The 27,994-nt window shown below is 37.8% G+C and overlaps 2 protein-coding genes across 2 annotated transcripts in view; one reads left to right on the top strand and one right to left on the bottom strand.

Moving 5' to 3' along the window:
• The window catches only part of LOC135083032 (inactive dipeptidyl peptidase 10), a 255,916-nt gene that overhangs the window by 92,640 nt on the left and 135,282 nt on the right, over positions 1-27,994 (bottom strand). Inside the window, exon 4 of the mRNA XM_063977796.1 lies at positions 3,047-3,141. Coding sequence (XP_063833866.1) covers positions 3,047-3,141 — 95 coding nt within the window. The remainder of the gene's footprint in view (positions 1-3,046; positions 3,142-27,994) is intronic.
• On the top strand, positions 134-2,586 carry LOC135082691 (uncharacterized). The gene is made up of 2 exons (XM_063977471.1): positions 134-325; positions 1,972-2,586. The coding sequence occupies exons 1-2, from the start codon at positions 157-159 to the stop codon at positions 2,493-2,495; spliced, it is 693 nt and encodes a 230-aa protein (XP_063833541.1). The 5' UTR covers positions 134-156; the 3' UTR covers positions 2,496-2,586.

Genomic DNA, 27,994 nt, shown 5'->3' with positions numbered 1-27,994 from the left:
TAAAAAGCTAACAAACGAATTTTTTTTCACTGTACGGACTGTACCACAGATGTAATACTAGTGTACGAAGGCCCTTATCTACAAATCCGACCCATGCGCGACAGAAGGGAGGGGCCGACCGGTCGCGCGACGCTCAGTCCCGTCGCGCGCGGCAAGATGGCGGCTTCCGACCCGTTCCAAACGTTCTCTCACAACGAGGACAAAGAACTAATAGAGCTCGTGAAAAAAAACCAAATGCTGTACAACACGGAGCTGGCGGATTACAAAGACGGAGCGCTGAAGGACCATGTGTGGGGGGAAATCGCAGCTGCAATGAAAAAATCGAGTAAGTCACTTGACAATCTTGACATTGACATAACGCACTCATAGATAAAGATCAAACGTGACTAGGGTTGCCAGGTCCAAAAACACAAAAGCCGGACTCGGTACTTAATTTAACCGGATATTTTATCCTTAAAGCTGGACATACCTTTTTTGCTATGTTACGGTTTTAGTATATCATGAGTGAGTGTTATCAACTATCATCTTCGAATCTATAGCCTAACATCCTGATACGCGCATGTGTGCTCGATATTATTCTGTGGCTTGACACATAAAAAGCCTAACAAAATCCTGACTTGGCGGACAAGAGAATATTTAGCCGGACAAATCCGATGAAAGCCAAACATTTATAACCCTGACACGCATACGTGACAGTTGTTGTAGTTCCGAAATCGGCTATAGTCCCACGATTCTGAAACGCCAAGTGGCAAAAATCAAATCGAAACCCTCCGGTAATGTAATTATCTTAAGGTTGTCCAACGTCACTATTTTGTCTTCTCAATTATACTAAGTACTTTCTTCAATTGCAATACAACCAGAAATCTTAATTATAGGTAATTTAAAATTAATTAGGTTTTTTTTTAGATCAGAATGAAGTGTCTTTTAAAAGTTGTGATTTTCAATTATTAGGGAATGGTGTCAAGTAGTCTATTTTCTCGTATGTTACTTTGACTAGAGACCTAGGCTTGTTAGGTAGCGCTTACTGAGTACTTAAGTTCCTGTGGTATCGGAGCCGTGCGGGAGAAGTGACATTTGATGTGAACACATTTAATTTTGACAAATACAGCTGTCACAGCACAGCATACCATGTTTGAGGTACATTTAATGTCTCACTGACGTTTGACGTACCACGTACGTTACCGCAGGGACCAATTCAGTTATGCACTATAACTTGCAGTTAAGACTTGAATAATAGCAATTAAGTTTATTAATTGTTTTTAATTAATACACATTTTGTCATTTTTGTAGTGTATGTTTTTGTTAGGTAAAAATTGCATACCAAAAAAATTGCAGACTTTTATATGAAAATTTTTATTCACCCTGTATATTGCGTGTATCAGCAAATTGTCGCTCCGATAGAGCGAAAAAGCGCTGCTGGGTGAATGAGCACACTGGGTATTGCGCAACAGGTCTCACGTTCGATTCGCGGTCGAGTCAATTGGGATTAACAAACGTTTGGATCAATGCTGTGCTTTGTTGTTAGACCCCTTTCATTGTAGTTTTCAATTGAGTATATTTAATTTAAATAAAAATATAGTATAAAATTGAAAAAGCTAAAGCAATGAAAAAAACATGCTTGTGACATGACATTGTCTCAAACTGAAAAAATCATTGCACTACTATAAAAAATAACTATAAGTATGGATCGTTTCATCCACGAAAATGCGCTCCACAAATTTTTGGTCGAGGGAAGCGCGGGGTGCGGGAAATTTGATCCGAGCAATCCGAGCGTCATTATTGTAGTATAATTAGCGTGTACCGATAACACTCACACATTAGCGGAAAAATGGTGGGGCGCGTCTTCGTGGATGAAACGATCTATAAATAGTGTAATTTTTGTGACATCTTTATTTACTTTATATCGTACTATAAAATAGCTAATCCTTTCGCTTGGGTTTTTTTTACTAACTATAATAATTGTTGTTAAAGGTACCGACTGCAAAAAGCGTTGGAAGTACTTAAGAGACTCCTACAACAGATGCAAAAGGACCAACAAGAAAAGAACTGGTTCCGCCTCTTTCAAAACCACAAAATGGTGCTTCTTCAACGTACTAAGGTTCCTGGATGCTCATTCAGAGCAAGAAAGTGAAGTAAAAATCAAAACTGATAATAGCAACGATGAAGACAGCCAGCCCTATGATGAAACGAATTTCGAATTCTGTCCAGTCGATGACGGCGACACTAAGGAAGAAAAATATGAAAAGGCTTACATTATAGATACAGATGTAGAAGTTGGTATATTAGAAAGAAAAAAAAGGAATTGTGAACAAGATTCTAGCTACCAAAATACGGAGGTTCCAGCTAAAACGAAAAAGAGGGACGACGAAATCGATTCGTTTTGTACCTACATAGGCGCCATTTTGAAGAAAATTAATCCAGCTTTGCGTGTGGAAGCTAAAAGTAAGATTTTCAATCTGATGTCGGAGTACGAAATGAAAGATATGAATCTCTGATTAGATTAATAAATTTTAGGAGTTTTGAGACTAAATTGCTTGAAGCTAATTTTAATGTTTAGTTAAGTTTTGATCTCTGTCGCCATATGAATAATAAATAAGAATAAAAGTGCATAAATGTATTGTTTTATTCTCCCTTTGGAGCAAAATACTTACCTTATTTTTAGATGATTATTAAGTTTTTTTTTTTAATGAGACTCATAACCGCTCCACGAAGAGTTTGTTTTATTTTGGTCATCTTGAAAACAATAAAATCTATTTCCAAACTGGAAACAAAGTACGCAATTAAAAAAAAAGAGTATTAAAAATTGTTTGTCCACTATTAATAAAAAAATAAAAAATACCAGCTTCCAGCTGCTGTGCTAAATAAAATACACGATTTTAAAATAACATTAAAAAATAATTAAGTAGGTAGCTAGGTACTATAGTCCTTTCGCCGAGCACGTAGAATTTCGTCCAATATAATTACGCCCGAGCGATAAGGATGGGTAGCTTGGGGTCATTGGATGAAATTCCACGTGCTCGGCGACCGGGCTTTAGAAGTGACTTACAAAAGTGGTGTTGGGCATGAGGGTCTTGGAGGTCTGGTTAGCAGCGAACATGAGGCTGATGCCGCCCCACACGTCGTGGTACACGTACTCATCGCCTGTGGACAAACAAAAACATTAAATCCTCAACATTACTTCTATGAGAATATAGGGAAGTCGATATCTAGGCTCTTGTCCAGCAGTGGACTTGATTTGGCTGAAACGAACGAACGATAGTTACATTTCGAATTATTCGGGTTGATTTTGTTGCGGGATCTATTCTCCAGGACTAGTACTAACTTTACTTAAGGTTTCATTGATGACCAAACTGGAGATCCTGGGTATATAGGGTGGAATAGAGTGGTGGGATTAGACCTGTAGTATTACTTCTAATTTTACCACAATGATTTCAAACTTTTATTTTGGATTTGTCCAAAGATGTAAATAGTTTTCATAAACTTAGAATTTTCGAAGGGGGATGACCTACTTATTTTAATGAAAAACTTTATTTTAGAGTTACCTACCTAGAGAGTAAGATTCAAAATAAGTCTAAATAATAGCTAGTAGAATTCAAGTTCCACAAGTAGGTACGCTTTTCATTACGCAGTTGACTTTTTCTAATCGAAATTCAGTTCCCAACTTTCCAAAACATTTCGCCGAACTAATTAAAAAACAAATCCCAAAATAATGGAGGGAAATACAATCGGCAATGGAAATCTGTATTTCGCTGGAAGTTCCGGAACAGTGCTGTTCAAACAGAACTGAACAAGTTCTGGACATGGAAAAAGTCCACAGAGTAATTACCACGTGTTTGGAAACTAACAGGGTTGGGAAAGTTTCTAGCAAAAGTTCTAGAGCTGTTAGCACATCAGGCTGTACATTTTTTGCTGAAAAATAGCTATTGGTATTGGCCTAACTAAATGAAATGCCTGACGCCCGTATTCACAAACATTACTATGAGGTCTCACAGTGCGCGTCCACGCACAGGGTTATTTTATGCTTCACTTAAGCAAGCATCGTTTGTAAATACGGGCGTAAGTGTTAGGGCTTGTTTCCACTGAGACATTTTACAGGAACGGCTTTTTCAGGATCATGTTTAGTAGTATAGGTAGGTACGTTAGGTGTCAATAAATTAATAATAGCTGTCATTTTGGCGATTTATGTTTTACTAGCGGCCGCTCGCGACATCGTACGTGTGGATTCCGTTTTACCCCCATAAGGGTGGAGTATCTTAAAATCCTTTCTTAGTGTATGCCTACGTCATAACATCTACCTGCATGCCAAATTTCAACCCGATCCGCCCAGTGGTTTGGGCTGTGCGTTGATAGATCACTATGTCAGTCAGTCAATCAGTCACCTTTGAGTTATTTATATTTAGATTAGATCCCAATATATTAGATAGCGAGACTTCGCTTCAGCCAAATGACGTCCACTGCTGGACAAAGGCCTCCCCCAAGGTTTTCCACAATGAACGAGCGAGACTTACTTAGTAAAAATATAAAATTCAAAAATACCATTACAAGAACCGCCGACAGCACATCATTTCACTTTACAATTTTGTTTCAAAACAGCACTTATCACAACGGAATAAGAGCCACAGTATCTCGCTTGATGTGCTGTACAAATCGATACAACATGGCGTGCATTACCGATTGTCACAATAACGTAGCGTGACAAATTGGACTGGAAACCGATAATTATAATTGCTGCAGCTGTAAAATAATAATACGATTGATAAACCGACGCCACTCACACCGTAGTCGTTGTAATACATAGATAAAGTCTGAAGGTAGGTAGCGTTTTCGTCATAATCAAAGGATGTCTATTGTAGGTGCATTACGCAACCTTCGCCAGATCGTTGGTTCACGGAATTTTTGGCTTGCCTACACTACTTCCAGCCCGAGGTTTTAAGTTTGGCAATTCTGTGGGCTCATCCAAACATCATCAACCAATAATTTCAGAATACAACTTCTATCTAGCAACACAAATCAAGCCCTGAAAAAGATCTGCTTTTCAATTTGTCGTAAAATTCAACTTTTGGTAGTTTTGAAAAAATAAATATTAGTCAATTGAGTTTGTGAAGTAGATTATCATTTCCATACAAAGTCTACTACTTATGAGAGAGTTTTAACAGCTCTAATAAAGTGTCTCAATTGACTAGTAGTGTCAACTACTCTACAATGGCTCTACATAATCAGCTATCTAGCTTTACTGTGATTTGGAATTTAATAGGTATTTTAGCTGGGAACTTTATCAATTGGTCAAAATTTCATGTTTCTCTATGATGCTACATTACTATCATTGAAGCCTCATCGCCCTATTTAAGGCCCCTATTGATTTCCACGGGGACCGTTCCGAAGCCTGCAACCAATGACTCCCTGTGGTCCTGACCCGCACTGAACGAAACTATTTGGATGTATCTCCACCTATTATCTCTGTTACACCCCTTGGGATGGTGGTAAGCGTAAAAGAGATAAATAGAGCGATTATTGGAATCGTTTTGGGAAGTAGAGCCCTGCAATCTTTAGTGGGTCGGCCATTCATAAGTACACTTTGATTGCCAAACTACGAGTATACAAAGCTACTCTGTGTTGCCAAGCAAGAATCATGAATTTCCATTGACACACGCCAGACTTTATTTCATTAATTACTTTAGTATTAACGAATAACAGTAGGTAATCGTTTTGCATAGTTTGGATTGGACAGCAAACAGGGGAAAAAATAATACCGAATCCGAGCGGTTCAGCCGCGGTATACGCGGTCAGACTGATCACCTTCTTTTTTTAAGTCTGTTGAAAATGAATGGGTAGTAGGACATACATAATTCGTATTAATTTTTGTATAGATATTGTTAAAAAATAGTAAGTACCTACTAGCCTTTGCCCGCGGCTTCACCCGCGTGAAATTTAATTTGTCACAGATCGTAATAAATTACAGCCTATATATGTTATTCTGGGTTATAAACAATTATACTCTAAAGATTCATCAAAATCCGTTCAGCAGTTTTTGCGTGAAAGTGTAACAAACATCCTGACATTCATACAAATTTTCGCATTTATAATATTAGTAAGATACACAGCAGCACAGAAGCCCATTACACCTTGAATTTATAACAGAACTATTACGAAACGTAAGATTGACGTCGAACTAGTGACCTACTTAAACCACTCTCAAATATGCAACATTAGACAAGGCAGGAAGAGCTAATCGGAACCGATCACTCACTTTGTAACTCGAGACTTCGAGAGCTACTGAGCTAAAGAACTCGCTTGCTGAGGGTAAAGATAGCTGTGGCGACATCTACTCGCCACTACAAACTAGTCTAGGTACCAACAGATGGCGCTGTAACGACTCCACTATGACATACACCGCCGCACGTACAGTCGCGGAATGAAAAGGTTCGTCACCTTAGTGTCGGTTTTCGCTTGCACTAGGTACTGAAGAGTCAAACCTGCCAACATAACAGTGCAAGACACAGTGCTGCTAACATTTAAATAAATATGACGTTTGCTAACGAATAAGGTTTTGCTTGTATTTTTCTATCCCATCAGTGCAATGCAATGATGACATTGACCGATTGACAATAGTTTTTTTTATTTTATAAGAAACTAGCTGACCCGGCGAACTTTGTTCCGCCTTAATACGGGATAAAAAGTATCCTATGTCCTTCTCCTGGCCAGGGCCGCGCCGCCCCTGTGTGCGATGTGTGCGGCGCACACAGGCGCCAAGGCAATAGGGGCGCCGCGCCGCTACTGCCACCTATTTTTTTTTAAATGGAGTACATATCGATAAGTAAGTAGGTACAGTATGCGCAAGCGCAACAAAACAAATATTACGCTTATTAAACAAGTCTCTCAATATTTATATGTTTATTATGATTCACGTTTATGGTTTCATTTTACGCTTAGGGTTTTAGTTTAGTTTACACTAGCGGCCGCCCGCGACTTCGTACGCGTGGATCCCGTTTTACCCCCTTCATCTATCTTACGCGGTTTAGATTTTTTCATACATATGTTTTTTCCCGCTAACTCCCGTTCCCGTGGGAATTTTGCAATATCCTGTTGTAACTAAGCTTTAAGTTTACTAAGGTACCTGCTTGGCAAAAAGCGGTTAAGCGGTTTTGATTTTTTATACAAAAGGATTTTCCCGCTAATTCCCGTTTCCGTGGGAATTCCTAAGTATACTATAACCTGCCCAGGAGTATGAAGAATAATTGTACCAAAGTTCGTTAAAATCCGTCGAGTAGTTTTTGTTTCTATAAGGAACATACAGACAGACAGACAAAAATTTTACTGATTGCATTTTTGGCATCAGTGTCGATCACTAATCACCCCCTGGTAGTTATTTTGAAAATATATTTAATGTACAGAATTGACCTCTCTACAGATTTATTATAAGTATACAGGGTGTTAGGTAAATGGGTATATGAGCCGACACTAGCCCATGTTAACATGGTCATATAAATGGTATGGTGAAGTCAGAAATTTGATATCATCATTTTAATTTTTTAATTTTCATACAAAATAAATTTCATAAAATCCGATGTGTATGAAAAATTAAAATAATTAAAATGAAGATTACAATTTTCTGACTTCACCATACCATTTATATGACCATGTTAACATGGACTAGTGTCGGCTCATATACCCATTTACCTAACACCCTGTATATTACTTACGAGCTCAACGTTAAAACGGCGGCAGTTCTTTTGAACCATAAAGTACTAGTTACATATTTTGAACCGTAGAGGCGCCGAGTTTGTAATACAATTTTTTTATGACTATGAGTGAGTTTATGAACGCAACCCGATGCGATGCGTGCGAGTTGCGACACAAACGGGATGGGGTCCCGGGGATTCCCCGCCACGGGGATTTTAACGAACGAGATAGCCAAGCCAAAACCACAGTATACAGGGTGTTTGGCGGAAGGTTAGACAAACTTCGTGGGTATATAGGTAAGGTCATTATAAGAATACAAGTTCGCCCATTTTACCCAGTGAGCTACTAAGTAAGTAAGTAACTACTGAAGTAAGTAAATAGTTATGTTCGCAAAAATAAATTAACGAAAAAGAGCGATTTGCATAACTTTACTTTGGAACGGCAAATTTATTTTAAACAAAAATAAACTTGCCGTTACTATGGAACAATAATACAAAGTTATCCATACAAAGCTTCTTCCAGCATCGTTATATTTTCTGCTATACTCATTTTCATTACTTTTTATGTTTTATTTCAAAATTAATTTAAAAATAATAACCACATTATGAAGAAAAAACAGTAAAAAAATTCTAAATTTACTTTGCATGGATAACTTTTGTATTACTGTTCCATTTTCTTCCCTAAACTTTGAATTTTTGACGAATTTCAACATCTAATTAGGCTACATGTGACATAATATCATTGGAAAGAAGAGAAGCTAGAGATGTTATTAAGATTATTGGCAATTCACTGTCATCTTTAATTTTTTTTTAAATAGAATTCCAAGTAGTTTTTTTTATCATGGTTCGTACTTTTGTTAAACTTTGGCGGCTCGTAACTAGCTATCCAATCATTATCTGGATCTGAAATTTATTTTACTTGACTTAAGACATATTCGATATTAATTTGAAATAATAAAAGAGATTGAAAACACGCGAGAAAAAAAAAAGCAGTTTTTAGGTCAAATTTTGGAAAAAATTAAATTAAAACAAAAATATAAATTTAAAAAAATAGCCCACTTAGGTTAAAATGGGCGAACTTGTATTCTTAAAATGACCTTACCTATACACCCACGAAGTATGTCTAATCTTCCGCCAAACACCCTGTATTATAATTTAAGTATGATTAAAGTATTCTTGTTAGCACCAGTTGCAAGTGCATTTCAGTAGCACTAATATAAAAAAAAAGTTAGACTCTTGCTGTTTTTACATAGCATAGGTAGGTACGTAATAGTCATATTAGTATTATTATGATTAGAAACAAGTAAGCTTCTTTGTTATTAATATTTAAATATACAATTCTTTGTATTAAGCATGTAAAAATTTAGTTCGAGTTTTCTTTTTCGTAGTAATTGGCAAGCAGAACGAACGGGATTTACCTATTTAGTATCCTAATTCCTAAGTGGTTTTCAGTTTTAATACTATTTATGTCAGTAAAAATTTATAATAAAATACCTATAGAGATAAAAAACCAAACTAAATTCAACATTTTCAAGAACCAATTACAAAAATATTTAATTACCAACTGCTTTTATACATTAGATGAATTCTTTAATAGTAAACAAACTCTTTTAAGATAAGGTATCTCATAATGTAAGTTGTTAGACCTAAGTTTAGACTAGTCCTCTCTCACCACGAATATTGCAATACCCATTAACGGGTTATTAAGTTATAAGCTCATTGTTTAGATTAAGACCCAATTGTAAACACTTAATATGCAATAAAAAATTTGAATTTGAATTTGAATTTGAATTATGATAATATTATCTAAGTACCTACTGTAAAACTGAAGAACATTTATTTTAGTCAAAATTAACAATTAAAATATTCGTTAAAAATAATTTAAATTCGTTTTTTTATGACGATAATTCTTTGAAATTTTCTAATGAAAAGAGGCGCTTCATAGGTTCCGCACACAGGCGCTGCCGGCGGTCGGCGCGGCCCTGCTCCTGGCTCTAAACTACCTCCCTGACAATTTTCAGCTAAATCGGTTCAGCCGTTCTTGAGTTATAAGTGGAGTAACTAACACGACTTTCTTTTTTAGATATAGATAATAATAGCAGGTTGGACCAACAAGAAGGTTTTAGTTTATCAATCATAATAATCTTCTTGGCAAGATAAATCGTCAAACAACTTTGATCTGAATAATTTTGAACTTTACTGACGAACAGTTAAAGATAATTTTCTCTAACTCGAGATTATTCTGTAACATAGTTTCAAAAGGTAATATGTGCTCGCGATTCGTTGAAGGAATCGATTTGAAAACTGACGAACCTTTTCATTCCGTAACTGTACAATCCTGCATCGCGGTATCGGAGTTTTCTACCCTGCCCAGCATATTATAGGAAAACCAAGATGGTAGAAATTGGACCTTGGTCCCCGAGCACAACACCCGCTCGGAAGGAAGCACTAACACCTTAGCTTCCTTATTGTGGGATGAACATCATATCCCACAATAGCTATAGGACAGCAATGTAAACTAAAAACATTCGTTCTTTCATTCGTTTCACCCAAATGACGTCCACTGCTGGATAAAGGCTTCCCCCAAGGTTTTCCACAACGACCGGTCCGCCGATACCCGCATCCAGGCACTTCCCTATAATATGTACTAACATATAAACTTATTCTTATACATAAAAAGTTTGTTTCCTCGCATTCAAAAGTTACTAAAGCTTTCTAGATTATTTCTTTTTACCCCCCGTCTTTTCTCTGATCCACTAGTTTCTATTGTGATCTTGAAGAGAAACGCCAAGCATCAGTCTTTCCATTTCTTGTTGTGCAACGCGGATTCTCTCAGCAGACTTTTCTGTCAGCGTAGTGGTTTCCATTCATACACGAAGACCGGCAGAACGTACACACTGATTGAAACCACCTTGGTCTACCCTATTAATACGGGACTATTCCCACCTCTCGTTCCCACCACTGCAACTCCTGTGTAGCCAGGATCTACAGCTTGACCGCTACAAAAACCCAACCAATGTAGGTCAGGTTTGTCCCGGGGGAAAGTTAAACTGTCATTGGAGCCGCAACGAAATTAATCAGAAGAACATAGGAGGAGTTCGAAATTAATAGTGAAATATTTTTATTTGCCTTGTAGCCGTTTCAATTCGGTGTGACACACGGATGGGAACGAAAGCCATGATCACACTAATGGGTGCGGGACACGGCTTCGAACACATGCCAGCCTCGTGACGAGCTTCGATGTGCAATTTTATTTATTGCAATACTTTACAGTAATTATTAATTTAATTAATTTTATGGTGAAGAGGATTTTCCGTGATTCGACTAGAATGAAGAATGTTCACTAATTTTGTTTTTTAGCTTTCTGTATTCTCTGTTAAAAATAAAAAATACACGTGAAAGAATTATTTCGATACGTTAATTAGTTTCCAAGATATTGAATTTTAAAAGTGCGGGCGGCGGCCGGCCCGCCATTTTATGCGCGTGACGTCATATTACAACGACTGGCTCATATTTGTATGGGTGGAATCTTGCAAACTGAATTAAGACCCACTTCCAGGCAACCGATTAAGCTGAAATTTCGCAAACACATGTGATTTGGATGACCATGCAATATTATGATGACATGGAGCTGATCTGATGATGGAGCTGGAAGGTGGCCATAGGAACTCTATAATAAAACGACTTAAATGCATCGAGTTTGGGCTCGTTCGTTTTGTATTGATGAGTATTTTAATTCTATATAGTAATCGGGGTCTAATGATGGAGCTGGAAGGTAATTCGCAATAAAACGACACAATCGCATCAAGTTTGGGTTTGGTTCAATTTTAATTTCTGTGATGGGTCTGGGTGTTAATATGTATAATAAGTTTGTATTTACAAAAAAAATATATTTAAGTATGTTTATATCCGTTTTCTAGTGAGCGGACGCTGTGAATGTACGTCACGCGGGGTCACGTCGTGACCGTCGGCGGGACTCAATATTTAAGCGAACTTTGAATGCCTATAAAATCATAACTACTGGGTATTTTTGAATGAAATAAAAACTAATGTATTTGTAAATGTAAAAGCTTAACTGTAACATAGGTTTCAAGTGATTTTGCATACCTAGTAACATTCTCAATTCAGCGTGGAACTATTGAAGTGATAAAGTCAGCAGCAGTGCAACGATGGTTTAGCGCCAACTTTAGCGGGAACTAAAACGACAACGGGTGTTTTTTGTATGGAGTTTGACAGATTTTTTACGTTTGCTAGAGTTAAAGTAAGATAGTGCAACCCAGCTTTAGACTCTTATGACACAAAGGATTCTGATTCTGTTCTGAGATGTGTAACTAGAAAAATCACTGTATTTAAGCAACTTGCAACTGCTTATGGCGGCTCTTCATGGTTTTACTCCAAAATGAGCTTACAACGTTTGTGTATTTTAAACGTTACATCCAGTATAACAATTGCTAAGATCGCACTAATTTCCCAAACAATAAGGGCGGTGACCAGGTCAATATGAAATGAGAATAAATTCTCTTGAATCATCACACTAACTTTCTTCTCTTTTCTATCCAAACCCGTTTATATCAGGTGGTTCGCATACAAATCACCAGGCCCGAAAAGACAAAAGATTAAAAGCTTTCGAACAAAGGCAAAAGTGGAACGATATAGCTAATTAAAGGCCCTAATGCAATGTCCGTGGCACATTAAATTTTAATTCGAAGTAGACAATCGATTCGCCATTCGGGTCAGTCGACACTGCTTTGTTAGCACTGATTGGTGTTATGGAAATAGACGATTGAAAATGAATTATGGAACTTTTTGTATGATAACTAAATAGCTTTGGCAAGTACGAGTAAGTACAAAATGTTAACTAAATGAAAGTAAATAAAGATGATTAGAGATTTTTTAGCCGTTTTTTTTTTCAAATTCCTTTACTTGCATGGACTACTAAATAGTAGTTACAAACTCCTTTGCGTCGCGCAGTCGGGTAAATAATACTTAAAATTTTGCTCATGGGAGCCTTTACATGTCTAACTGTCTGCCGCGTTCTTATAGATATTGGTTATTGCACTATGAACGTTTTGTCACAGTCAGACGTAATGTCACATGCTGTTGATTGTACTTTAATAGTAACTGTATAAGTGTTACAATACAGCCACATCTTTTACATTTTCCACCAGATTGGATTGTTTTTACAATTTCCACTTCTTGTTGTTGCCATGACCCCTAATATTATCATAACCAATTGCGATTGTGTCGTCAAACCGCGAGGAAAAATTGCTAGAAGGCAATTTAAGCCGCCATGATGGGCCAGTGTTAGGGCTGTCACTTACGTGTCAAGTAAAAGACTCAGGGAAAAATAATTATTATCTTTACGCAATGACGTCATGCAACTGATGGCGGAGGAGTATTTTTTACGAAAAGGAAGATAATTTTCCAGGAAGCTAAATGCTTAGGAGTGGCTTCAGCACTATAGTTCAGTAAGTCTCCACTGCAGAAGCATGACTCTCTATAAACCAGACGCAAAATTAAATATAGGGTTTAAACGTTCATCAAACAGATTAGGCAGGCATGCGATCGTCTAAAATATTTAACATTCTACCTCATTCACAATCATGTTGGAAAATTGCTTTGGAAAAGCAGAACGAGGCAGTTATTTGACTGGACACACCTTTTCAGTCACCGTAACATAGTGTCACAGTGTTCAGTTAATATGTTGTTACTTTTACGAACCTACTTAGTAGAAAAGAAAGAGGGGCAGCCCTACATGCGAAAAAATGCTGAGAGAGAAACGAAGATTGCAAACACATAATGAAATAACAGCCGTGTTTTTGCGGTTCGCAATCAAACGGGTGATCCGTCATTTGACATACCTACTATACAATATTATGTTTGTGCGAGTAATTGACGTTTTTATTTCGACCTGAGTAAATATAGCAAAGGTAACATCACTGTATACTGTGGTAACATTGAGTAGGTAAGGTGTATGTAAACTTTCTTGTGATGTTCAAATTGAAAGGATTCATAAACCATACTATAATCCGGGCCTTTTCAAGGCGAGATTGAATAGGTATTTACAGGGCAGTTATGTACCATCCTAGACTGCATCTCACTTAACATCAGGTGCGATTCCTGTCAAATACCTGCTTTATTCTGCACAAAAAACAAACATTATTTTACTTAAACACAGCCACTAATCTAGCAGAAGACAAAAGATTTTAAAACACGGAAACCCAAATTAAGAATTCAGAAATAATATCATTGATGTTTTGTTCTTCTAGATGGAAGCATCCATTGTTTAGCGGTATGCCAGTATTCTACAAAAAATCTAGCTTGAATTATTAGTTTTGTCGGCGCTCTATACTCGGGTAGCAGGGTTCGTAGGTTTTTATAAATAAAAGTTCATATAGACTGGTAAGACGGTAGCTATATTGTGTAAGCGCGAGGATGGGCCTTCGAGGCGTCCGACCGGTACCGAGGTTGCGTACTGACTGACTAAACTAAACATTGGTTTTTCTCTCGACGGTCGGCGGCCTTTTCAGGTAACAATCGTAAAACAAAGTGAAAATAACACGAAGGTACAAACAAAACAATTAGTATGAAACACATGGCAAAGGTTGGCTCGAACATAATACAAAGTAAACAACAAACAATAGAAAGACATTACAAAGGTTGGTGTTGCTTGATACACAGACACCTGCAATCATTGCATAGATCAACAATGGACCACATGTTACCTCGGCGAAACACTAAAAAGATTTGAGTTAAACATTCCGACAATAAAATCCTAAAATTGCAGGTGCGTGAGAAACTAAAATTACCATGCTCTAAAATTAACACGCTATAACTAACAAAGCATTTACATCTTAAGTTTGTACAAGAAGTATTACAATTAAGTATATTTTAATTAATTGGTATGAGGCGTAAGTGGGACGTAGTCGCCACAGTACCCCCCTACCAGTGATTTAGATCACGAGAACAAAAGAGAACAAAAACAACAATCGCGATAAGTAAACTATAAGTGATCTAAATAACGAAATAACAAAATTACAAAAAAGAAGTTATAATTACGTTTGATTATCACAAGCCTGCTTGGTAGTAGTCTGGAAAACGAACGCGTCTACCAGAACGGCGAGGGAAGTCCGGTTCGATAGAGATAGGCGGTAAAGCTGCAGATGGAGAACCTGAATTAACATTGGAACCGGTAGATTGACCTCGGCCACTCTCTAAAGTTACCTCCAATGGTATACTGCTGTCCGGATGGTTGTTTGGATGATGTTCTGCATCTCTCAGAATATAGGCAGGTTTCAGTCTTTCGATCGATACCGTGACTTCGCGTCCACGTATATCGAGTACGAACGTTTTGTTTGTCCTGCTTATTACCTTATATGGCCCTTCGTAGGGTTGTTGCAGAGGAGCTTTAACAGCGTCATTCCTTACAAATACATGACTGGACGACAGCAAATCTTTGAAAAAGAAAGTACTCTTAATGCCATGGCGCGTGCCGTCGATTGGCTGTAACTTATTAAACTGCTGTCGTAGATGGTTGACGTAATCGCTAGGCACTGGGTTGGGCGTAACACTCTTACATAAAAACTCACCTGGGAGGCGCAAGCTCTGTCCGTATAGAAGTTCAGCAGATGTAGCTTGTAAATCCTCCTTCCAGGATGCCCTAATGCCTAACAATACTGTTGGTAATACCCGCGTCCAACTCTCGTCAGCTGAGGTATGACACTTGATTGCGCTCTTAAGTTGCCGATGAAAGCGTTCTACCATACCATTTGAAGACGGATGATAAGCAGTGGTGCGTAGGTGGTTCGAACCTAGTAGAGCGTTTAGATCTCTAAATAGGTGCGACTCAAACTGTCTGCCTTGGTCCGTTGTGATTCTGCTTGGAATGCCGAAACGTGCAATCCAATTGGAATAGAACGCGCGTGCTACTGTTTCTGCCTCTTGGTTGGGTATCGGTATCGCCTCAGGCCATCTTGAAAAGCGGTCGACGCACGTGAGGCAGTATCGATATCCCTCAGAGTAAGGCATAACGATAATGTCCAAATGAACGTGGTCAAACCGAGATGATGGTGGTGCGAAAGTGCCAGGAAGAGTGATAACGTGTCGCGACACTTTGGAACGCTGGCAACCCAAGCACGCTCTCGTCCATTTTTTGCAGTCAGAATTCATTGAGGGCCACACGAATCGTTGTGAAACGAGTTTCGTCGTTGCACGTGCCCCGGGGTGTGAATTCTGATGAAGTATGTTAAACGCTACCTTTCTGAAAGGCTCTGTAAGGTAGGGTCTGGCGCGTTGAGTTGATACATCGCAATAGACTGGTGTGTCGCCATCTGGCAAACTAAGAAGTCGTAATTGCAATGACGAGTTATTTGAATCTAACAACGACTTAAGATGAGTGTCATTTTCCTGTGACTTCGCAAGAGATTCCCAATCAAGGCCTTTACGAACGCTCTCTATACGCGAAAGTGCGTCGGCTGGCACGTTGTCTTCGCCATTCACATGACGTATGTCTGTTGAGAATTGACCGATTAAATCCAGGTATCTAAACTGCCTGGGTGAACATTGTTGCTCTTTTTTACTAAATGCATAGGTTATCGGCTTATGGTCAGTAAAAATTACAAACTGTCGTGCTTCAACATAATGCCTAAAATGTTTGACTGCAGCATAGATAGCGAAAAGTTCGCGGTCGTACGCTGAGTACTTTTGTTCGGCCGTAGTAAGCTTTTTAGAAAAGAATGCGATAGGGTGCCAATCGTTACCTACTTTTTGTTGCAGAGCTGCTCCAATGCTATTGTTTGATGCGTCACAAAAGAGGCCTAACTCGGCGTCGTCCCGAGGATGGGCTAACAAAGCTGCCTGGGCTAGACTCTCCTTACAAACATCAAAATCTTTTCTCGCCTGATCCGTCCACGCAATTGGAGTTTTACCTTTTATGTTACCATGCAGCAGCTCGTTAAGACTAGATTGGCTAGCGGCTGCGTTAGGTATGCACCTTCTATAAAAGTTTAGCATACCTAGGAACCGTCGTAGCTGCTTTGCTGTGGTCGGAAGTGGGTACGTCCGTATTGCTTCAACCTTTTCAGGGAGCGGACGAGTACCGTCGGCTGACACTAAATAACCTAGGAATTCGATCTCTGATTGGCCAAATACACATTTCTTAGGATTAATCACTACACCATATTTTCTTAACCTATTAAATACTGTCTCTAAGTGTTTTAAATGTTCATTTTCGTCACTGGATGCAATTAAAATATCGTCTATGTAGCAGTAGCAAAAGTCTAATTCACTTAACACTTCGTCCATAAACCGCTGAAACGTTTGAGCTGCGTTGCGTAAGCCGAACGTCATGAACTTGAACTCGAATAAACCGAACGGCGTTGTGATAGCAGTTTTTGGAATGTCTTCTTCAGCGATAGGGATTTGATTGAATGCACGCACTAGATCTAATTTTGAGAACACTTTACTACCACTTAAACACTGTGCGAAGTCTTGAATGTGACGCACTGGATACTGATCGGGCACTGTTCTTGCATTTAGAGCTCGGTAGTCACCGCATGGACGATGTTTTTCTTCAGTCTCCTTTTCACTTCCCGGAATCGGTGATGAACTGGATTCTGGCGTGGAGGATGTGGTCATCTTGGTTACCATAACTAAGGGCGCTGCCCACGGGCTTTTCGATGGACGAGCGATGCCAAGTTTTACCATCGAATCAAACTCTTTCTTGGCAGCTCTAAGACGATCGGGAGCGAGCCTTCGCGGTTTGAGTGCTACGGGAGGTCCTGGCGTCACCAGTATGTGGTATTTCGTTCCGTGCTTTACCTCCTGCATGGCTCCGTCTGGTCGTGTTATCGCAACATACTTGGACAGTAGATCGAGGTAAGGTGATGTTCCACTTAAAGTTTTCACAGTGAGTTGCTCACACTCAGCCACATGTCCATTGACCGTAAGATGAGTGATCGCGTCTACCAACCTCTTATTTTTTGCATCTACCATCAGGTTGTAGTGAGCGAGGAAATCTACACCTATAATGGGTTTCTGTACATCCGCTACCACGAAAATCCATGGGAAGTCTCTTCGAAGCCCGAGGTTCAAGGTCAGTGCGATAGTACCATACGTGGTTATTGAAGTTCCATTGGCGGCGACTAATCCATAGGCAGAAGCTTTGCAAGCCGTAGGGACTAGTGCTTTAGGGTATACGCAAAGGTCGGCCCCTGTATCAATGAGGAACGTTACATTATTGGCCTTGTCGGTAACGAAGATGCGGCGTGTAGGTGTGTGGGAAATTGCGTCACCCGCCGTTAATGACTCCCTCTGGCGTTTCCCTGCTGTGGTTTGTTGTAGGAACAAGGTCCAATACACTTCTTCGCTCGTGAACCGTAACGATGATGGTCCCAACATAGCCAGTCTGTCAGTCTAGTTCTAGACCGTGAAGAGGTACACGAGCGTGAGTTTGAACGACCGCGCGGCCTGCTACTTCTCGTGTCTACCTTGCTTACTTGCGCCTGTTGCAAATTCTTCATGAGAAGCGCCATGTTCTCCTCCAGCCGGCGTAATCGTTCGTCAGTTATGTGTGTGGAGATCGCCGCTGCTGGGGGCGATGGCCTCGTGCACCGTAGCCTGGCGATTTCAGCTAATAAGTCGGCGATGTCGGCGAATGTGTCGAGTGGCGTATCCCTCTTGACGGGACTATTAACCATTTTAACGACACGCTGATTACACTCACAAAAAAAAAACTGTCAGAAAGTCTATAAATTATCACTGCGCGAAATTATCACTGCGCGGCGCGAACCTGAACCCTGATAAAACCCTAAGCGCACAATAAAACACGTTAAATCACGTCGGGGTCACCACTGTCGGCGCTCTATACTCGGGTAGCAGGGTTCGTAGGTTTTTATAAATAAAAGTTCATATAGACTGGTAAGACGGTAGCTATATTGTGTAAGCGCGAGGATGGGCCTTCGAGGCGTCCGACCGGTACCGAGGTTGCGTACTGACTGACTAAACTAAACATTGGTTTTTCTCTCGACGGTCGGCGGCCTTTTCAGGTAACAATCGTAAAACAAAGTGAAAATAACACGAAGGTACAAACAAAACAATTAGTATGAAACACATGGCAAAGGTTGGCTCGAACATAATACAAAGTAAACAACAAACAATAGAAAGACATTACAAAGGTTGGTGTTGCTTGATACACAGACACCTGCAATCATTGCATAGATCAACAATGGACCACATGTTACCTCGGCGAAACACTAAAAAGATTTGAGTTAAACATTCCGACAATAAAATCCTAAAATTGCAGGTGCGTGAGAAACTAAAATTACCATGCTCTAAAATTAACACGCTATAACTAACAAAGCATTTACATCTTAAGTTTGTACAAGAAGTATTACAATTAATTATATTTTAATTAATTGGTATGAGGCGTAAGTGGGACGTAGTCGCCACAGTTTGTATCGACTCGCATTAACTTATTTGCCTCTCTTATTTCATGCTCATCATGCATAAGGAAAGGTAAGTTTAATGCTCAAATTCCATCAACAATATTTGACATAGTTCTCTTTAAACTTGGCCATTTATAAGTAAATACATAGACCTGCTAAGCTATCAAGGCTCCAGTAGGGGAGACCTAGGAGAGTTGTGACAGAGGTGAGTTGTGACAAGGACGATTTCTCCTTACTTAATATAGTTAGGAAGCTGGAAAAAACGCTTGATGTCGCTTTTAAGACGCTCTTCTTAACTAAGTACCTGCGGGCGGTGCTAGAGGCACGGTTACGTAAATATGACGTCTGTGTACAAAAAAATGCGAATAGTAAGTTTTTCGTCAAAAATTTATTTCAATTGAAATCATGTTTTATTATATGTGCACTGTTGTGTTATTTTTTCTCAAGTTGCATGGTTATTTAAGTCTCAAAATGTAGCACAGATATTTTGTGTGCGCATCGTGTTTAGAAAATAAAAATTATTATTCAAACCAAGTCGTCATTTTAAACACCTAGGAGAGTTGTGACAGGCTGTCACAACTCTCCTAGCTTACTTAATTTTTCTGATGGGCCATTTCCACGATGTTTTTAGATGTTTTTTGTGTGTTAGTAGGTTCATAATTAATTTGTATAATTGCCTGCTGCTACTTTTTTGATTCTGAATGCCTAATGACTATACATGAATACCATATAGAGGAACTGCTTGCTGGAGTCGAAATTTAGGACCTGGCTTATGAAGACGTGATTAGGTTAAAAAGGGTTAAAGTTTAAGATATGCTGCGACCTCTTACAATCTAAACTTGTCAAGATATGTTAAGAAGAAAGAGGCTTATCAAGTAAACCCAGAAGGCGAAGCTCAGTCTATGGATTATACCACCGAGACTATTTTATTTTTACAGAAGACGAAGAAAATATATTAAGTGACTACATTAGCTAAAAAATATAAGTAATTAAAAAAATCCAGTGTCGTGGGAGAAAAATGAAAGCTGGAGAAATGTGGTTCAATCTGCGTAACGATATCCTATTACTATTTGTTTTAATTGTTACTAAAGGATGATTAAAGTACTTTTTTGCTAAAAAAAATAACATTTGATTGAGTATTATGGTATTTTTATATCTCTAATAGATGAAATACAATGCTGTCACAACTCACCTCGGTACCTGTCACAACTTACCTCGGTGCTAGGAGAGTTGTGACAGAGGGAGTGGTCTAAGATTTTGGTGATTTTCTTAGAAACCCTAATACTTTAGTTAACTTTGGTGATTGTTTTGAAAACAGAAGGAACGGTGCTACATTAATTTGTATGATTCATAGCTGTGGAATGTTTTTTGAGCGAGATATGGCCCCTAAAGTAAAAATTGTCACAACTCTCCTAGGTCTCCCCTAACTAAACCGTATTATCGCAAGCGACGGTTGTAACAACCTGTGTTTACGAGGGATGTCTTACTCTTTACTTACCGAGATTTGATCCAATAAACTTGTTTGTTTCTTGTTTTGGAAGCCATATTTGTTACGCGAGGAATATGCAAAGCTTTTTTCTTAATACTTTGTTCAGGAATATAGGTTGTTTAGTAAAAAGTATTGGTAATACGTGAGAGTTATATCTTTTAGTCTACTAATGTTTTGTAGCTACATCACACAAAACTAATTCATAAATGATGAAACTTAAATATGCATAACTTTTAATGAAAATTATGCTAAAGTTACTTAATTACTTGTGGAAGCTTTTACTATGCAAGTATAGTAAAAGTATAGCTATACATTATTTCTAAGCTATTTTAAAACAGATCAGGTAAAAGATCAGCATGATTATAACAGTACCAGCTTTAAGCAGCGACCAACTTCGGTTCAGGGAACCCAGCACTCGTCACCTTTGACAAAAGTGGTCCCAAAGTGGTGCCCTGCGCGAGTCCAATTAAAAATAAGAATTGGAAACGCGCATCTTCTCCAATTAGGGAAGTCACTGAGTGAAATTAATTATATCCAAACAGACGGTTTGTCGGGTCCGTAAATTAGTTCGGATGAAGCAGACATTTTGAAGTTTTCAATGCGTAATGGAAATTTTGCTAACGTTACGCTAAAAGGTTTTTAAAAGTACTCGTAAAAGAAGTAATTCGATCAAGACTTTGGGTAAAAAAATCTGGTCGAGGGTATTTAACTATTCAAGATTTAAGACTGGTTAATTGGCATTTAGTATGGAAATGTCATTTTAATCCAGTGTTCGTCCCGGGCTTAACTTTTTTCTAATAAGAGGGCTTGTGGCTTTTTGTGGGTATGAAGGTTGACATTTAATAGACTATCGGAATATTACAATGCTTTGTGTTTTCAGTTTATTTTTTATGTTTCGTAAAAATTAATCCCCTTCAGGTTTATTACAACTTAACAAGATGTATTTGCCGGTACATTACTCGTTAATTGACAATAAACCAATCGCATACAGCTACATTAAAATTTACGATACCCTTGACATCGTAAACTCCTACGAATACCCCCATAAAAAACGGGCACAAATAAAAATAGTAACATTCTTTCAAATGAAGTGCTCATGTAAACGCATTATAGACCTTTTTAACAAGAATATAAGTTATAATTTTGCAATGACGTTGAAATGAACTTTCGCCAGCAGAGACGAGTACTAGGCGAGTAGTAGAGACTCAAGTGTAGCGTGGAGTCAAGCTTAGAAGCTTGTAAACACATGATACTATATTATTTGTTGTAAAATCGCCTTTATTACTAGGGACATAAGAAGCCACTTTGTTTATTTAGCTTGACGTGCTCGTCTGTACCACCACAATTCACCACATATAATTTTTAACCCCTCGGTAAGCTAAATATTTATGCTTGTGTTAGAAGTGGGCTCACCACAAATAGGTATAGTCGAATGGCGGCGGGGATCGAACCCGTGTTCCTCGGATCACAAGTCGGCCAATCCGACACCTTCACTCTTTAGCTATCGTCGCTTCTTTGTTTCAGTTGCTCTCAAAGTCAGTGAGACATATCAAAAACTCATTCAGTCAGTCATTACGAGAGGAGCAGTTGACCGATAAAACGTTTTAAGTAAATTACGTGTCCAATTTATTACGTAATTTCAACTTTTATTACTATAATAGTCAAGGCTAGGCTAAGTCTAGGCTAGGCTAAGTCTAGGCTAGGCTAAGTCTAGGCTAAGAAGTTTTTAAATGTCTGTGTTTATCCAATGTCCGTTCATTGGACGAGTAGAAACAAGTGTATATTACTGCGTCTTATTTTCACCAATTTATACCTGTCTTGATCTATTTCTAGACTTTAGATTTAAAAGTATGTTTAAGTCAAGAGTTGACAAATAAATATTTCCCTATTTCAGCATCAGCTGGGAACATTTTAACCACGTTTTGTATGCACGATCGGCGTTCATGTATTCATGGTTGGTGTGTATTTTGGTAAAATGGCGGCCATTTTTCACGTATATGGGTGAAAGGGTCACTGATACGTGCAGAAAAGTGGTATGGCCTTGCTAAGGGATATGAAGTTTATAGAGTTTATTTTATTGAGGAAATAGTTACAGAAGAATTTACAATTTAATGCGTAATGTAACATTCATATAGCACTGCCAATACTGCCAATACTGCCATAGTCACAGAATAAGTAATAGTATGGATATTTATCGTATAGGTATACGAAGTAGGTTTATTTGCCCGCATCCAGATACACTTCTTGCGATCTTCAGCTCGTCAATCGACCAAGTGGGAAGCCTACCTACTGAAAATAGAAACATACTAATATGTATACTAGATTGTCTTGGCTAGGATCTAATCTTATATCAAAAAGGAAATAATATTGGATACATGATAGTAATAATTACAAGGTATAGGACCGCTATTCTGATGTAATACAGCTGATATAAGCGGAAACATTTACAACGTTAAAGTTTCAACCAAATTCGCCCAGTAGTTTTTGCGTTTTGTAGTTACAAACATCCTCACAGGCTTTCTTCATATTATTAGTAGATAAGTATAGATTCTCCATCCTTATTTTATCAGCTAAACTGTTTTGCGATTCCGTAGGTTGGTAGGTAAGGTAAGTACACAAAATGCTTAAATTCTGAGGAGCTGCCCGAGGTCCGTTAAATATTAAAAGCGGGCCTTTCATTGTTAGTGCAGGCCAAAAGTCAAACAGGTTTGTTAAATGCCCGGGGACAGGGCTGAGAAATAATTTTAATCCAAATACTTCATTAGTAAAAAGCTCTTATGGGCACTTAAACTTACTATGCCCTAAAATATAGTCCTTTCACTGCTTCGGGACAAATGTCGGCTGTTCATGATAATAATTAGAGATGAAACGGATATCCGGCAACTATCCGGTAGGCCGGATATCCGGCCTAAATTTACTATCCGGCCGGATACCGGATAGTAGCTCACTATCCGGCCGGATACCGGATATTAAAAAAGCTACGAAAATTTCCTATAATAAAATGAAACACATTAATCTTTGAATCAAATATCAATAAAATGGCTTATAATAATGACGGTTTTTATCTAAAGTCCAAAAAGTTACAAAAAAGCCATATTAAGGCCTTTCAAAAAAATAATTTCTTTTCTGGGCTATTCACTCTAATGACGAATACATAAATAGTAAATATATTTTAATGTCGAAATATTGCCAAATAAAATAGGCGATCTTTTTTTTCACTGATGGTCTGATGACATAGAGGGTGACTTTGAAATCGTTGGTATCCTTTTAATATAAGACTACTCATGATACATGGTGCTCTTAAAAAGAGTTTAAAACTATTGTACAGTCAACAGCACATCATCCTATACATTTTGTTGCAAAATAACACTTAATACATTGAAATAAGATGCCACAATATGAAGATTGATGTGCTGTCGTCTGTACAAGATTTCAAATATTGAAATTTTAATTCATTTGTTATGACTCATATTTGGGGAATCATGAGTAGTCTTAGTTTAAAAAGAATGCCAACGATTTCAAAGTCACCCTGTATAATGCAGTTCATTCAGATTACGCAGCAAGTAAACTAATTGAATTTTCGCTATTTAATCACATACTCACGATGGCAATCGCCCGAATTGATCTGCCCCTTAGACGAGTGGCAAAATCTGACATTCTATTCGAACGAATTCGATTTTCGAAAAGTTTGACTTGTCTAGTCTACTAGACCTACTGATCGCGTTCGAAGCACCTGTGCAGCGCTAAACTCGTTACGACATGCAACATGACAATGGGACAACTATCCGGTCGCCGGATATCCGGCTATCCGGCCTAGCAGCTCGCCGGATATCCGGTATCCGGTATCCGGCCAAACAACTATCCGTTTCATCTCTAATAATAATACATATCATTAAATATAGATTTTACTGAGCACTTCTCTAAGAGAGCAGAAGTTCAAATTTTTTAAAAGAACCCACCATTTATATATGTTACGGTTAATGTGATAAATTGAAAATTATTAATAATAACCTGTTAATATGAATAATTACCGACACTCGCGGTAAAAGGGATAAATTAATCACATTTAACAGTGATTATTTAATAATTCAACCTCAGTACTAACAAATGACCTCATATTAATCACATTACCAAATCATGCGGTAATTATTCATAATAACCGGCGATTATTCATAATTTTCACATTTATCACTTTGACCGTAACATACACATACTGTAATTTATTTTTTGATAATTATGATCCTATAGGGAAATAGTTGTATCATTTGTATTTAAGAAGTAGAATCAACATTTTCTTAGAGCAAAGAATTATTTGTAAATTGCAATATTTATGCATCCGAATGAACCTCCCTTTGGTTATACAGGGTGTTAGGTAAATGGGTATATGAGCCGACACTAGCCCATGTTAACATGGTCATATAAATGGTATGGTGAAGTCAGAAAGAAGAACGGTCACGCCCCATACAAAAAAAACCCAGACCCGACAGAAACGAGACATATCTCAGTTTTTTTGTCATGTCTTAATTAGTTAAATTATATATTTTTTATATTCGAAATCTATGTATAACACCAAAATATTACCCTTTGTTTTTGTTCAGGCGTTATACAAAAACTAATACAAAATGCCTATTTATCACCAAAATTGGTAAATGTATGTACCTAAATGTCTATTACAGCTGCTATGGAATGTATCTAGGTGACCTGGAGATACAGCCGGGTTATACATAGTGTTTAACGCGCGTGTAAGTTATTAGTTTATTATTAAAGGGATTTAAACTAAAGCACAAGAAGGGAGCAACCTAGGTCGAGGTGGAAGCGAGCTTTACTCGGAATCCTCAACCACAGAGGAACTGGCATCTTCATCAACCTTACCTTCGATAAACATGAGCACCTAACCCCTTTAGTAATTAAAAGTTACACACATGTTGATGCTTGAAAAATGCTAAACTAAACGTCACTAAACAAAACTGTGCTCAACACTTACGTAGATAGACTTTTAATTAGTAAGGACTAACCTTTTCGCATAACAGAGTACACGAGCACTAATTTTCAAGCATAAAAATCAAAACGTAAACTCCGGGACTTCCCCAAAGTAAATTCGCAAGCAGTTGCATTTCAAATTGCAAACTACCCCACTAATTTAACGTTTGACTCTGGCAGCCCTGCTGAAAAAGGCAGTCGCTAAAATATGTAGAGAGGCTGTACCGGGTCGTATGTTTTATTTAACCGTTCGGTTTAACGATGCGTAACCTAACTTGCTGCCTTTAATGCGCTGGTTCTCAACATGGAGACCTCTAGCCACCCTAGGAAAATAAAAGATGCATATTAGCCCCCCTAATGCGATATACTCGTATATTTTTATTGTTGAGATCACAAATACCTAACTGGACTTGATCTTCCTAAATTAGGTATGTAGAGTAAGTTTATATTCATGGATTGTGGGGATACTAGACACAGTAAACACAGAGCACAGCACAGTCAATTTGAAATGTGCAGTCAAGTTTTAATTATAATAGGAAAGTCTAGGTAATTTTGATATTTTTCCCTAAACGTAAATTAAATGTTCAGAAACAAATAGATACGGAGAATGGATTTTATCTGCCTTCTGATTTATAAACTTTATATTTACGTAACGTTGACCACCAAACTTTGAGAACCCTTGCTGTAACCGGTCTTAATTATTAAAGCGCTCGGTTAAACAGCTTTAAATGCTGCTATTTTTGAACCACGTTGCGTCATAGATTTTTATATAACTTTCTTACAAGAGCACTATTAGTGCACCGTGAGCAAGTTCTTGCATTTAACCAACTATTTGCAATTCACCAGTAAGCATTAGGTGTGTTGATATTAGAGATGAAACGGATAGTTGTTTGGCCGGATACCGGATACCGGATATCCGGCCAGCTGCTAGGCCGGATAGCCGGATATCCGGCGGCCGGATAGTTGGCCCATTGTGTCGTTTCATGTCGTGACGAGTTTAACGCCGCACAGGTGCTTCGAACGCGATCACTGGGTCTATTAGTAGACTAAACTAGTCACACTTCGAAAATTGAATCTGTCCGTATAGAATGTCAGATTTTGCCACTTGTCTAGGGGGCAGATCAATTCGAGCGATTTCGGTTGCTATCGTGAGTGTGTGATTGAATAGCGAAAATTAAATTAGTTTACTTGCTGCGTAATCTGACTGAACTGCATGCATCATGTCATCAAACCATCAGTGAAAAAAAGATCGTCTTTTTTATTTGGCAATATTTCGACATTAACAGATATTATTTACTACAGGGTGGCCCAGAAGAAAATTAACTTTTGAAAATTCAATGAAACGAAAACTGTACATTTTTGTAGAACTTTAACTATTGCAATTTAAAGGAAATTTAGTGCAATTTATTTTAAAATTTACTTTCTCTTATAAATTTTATCGTACATGTGATTCCCTTGACGTTTACAACATTCGGTCAACATACATCAAAATTTTGGAAAACTTTCGTTAGAGTTACCTCGAAATGGATTCAGGTTGGATGAATGCTGCAGAGTTTTTGGATTATTAGAGTATACTCTGCTCATAAGGTAACCCCGCAAAAAGAAGTCTGCTGGAATGAGATTAGCGCTTCTTAGAGGCAGTGAGATTTCATCCCTGCTTAATAGGTTTCGAGGTAATTCTAACGAACGCATTTCAATATATGGCTATTAAAATATATAATAAGTTACCTGAATTTTTTAAACTGTTGCCGCTAGAGTTGTTTAAAAAAAAGTTGCATATCTGGCTTTTGAATAAATGCTATTACTCAATACAAGAATACTTTGACGACAAATTATTATGATTAACAGACTATTTAATTTTCTCGACTAGAATTATTTATTGTAAAGCATGTTAATATAATCCATTGTAATAATAATCCTGACATTCAAACGCTGTAATTTATTATTGTTCTTTTGTACTTACATTATTTTTTTTTTTTTTTCAATATTTGCACGACTAATTAAGTCAACATGTGGACATGCCAATTGTAATAATAATATCTTGTAAAACCATGTAAAAGCAAATAAATATTTCTGATTCTGATTCTGATTCTGATTCTGATTCAAGATTTTGATGTATGTTGATCGAATGTTGTAAGCGTCAAGGAAATTTCCTAGGCGATGTAATTTAATAAAGGTAAAATTAAAAATAAATTGCATTCCTTCAAAATGCAATAGTTAAAGTTCTAGTATAATATAATGTACAGTTTTCGTTTCCTTCAATTTTCAAAAGTGAATTTTCTTCTGGGCCACCCTGTATTTATGTATTCGTCATTAGAGTGAATAGCCCAGAAAAAGAAATTAGTTTTTTGAAAGGCTTTTTGAAGAATGGCTTTTTTGTAACTTTTTGGACTTTAAATAAA

This window comes from Ostrinia nubilalis, chromosome 22, assembly GCF_963855985.1.
Source record: "Ostrinia nubilalis chromosome 22, ilOstNubi1.1, whole genome shotgun sequence".
NCBI lineage: Eukaryota > Metazoa > Arthropoda > Insecta > Lepidoptera > Crambidae > Ostrinia > Ostrinia nubilalis.
This window is presented reverse-complemented; position numbering and strand designations above follow the sequence as displayed.

Coding starts and splice junctions, on each gene's coding strand:
- LOC135082691 (XM_063977471.1), top strand. CDS start 157: ATGGCGGCTTCCGACCCGTTCCAAACGTTCTCTCACAACGAGGACAAA. Junction 326..1,971: donor AGCTGCAATGAAAAAATCGA/GTAAGTCACTTG, acceptor TTGTTGTTAAAG/GTACCGACTGCAAAAAGCGT.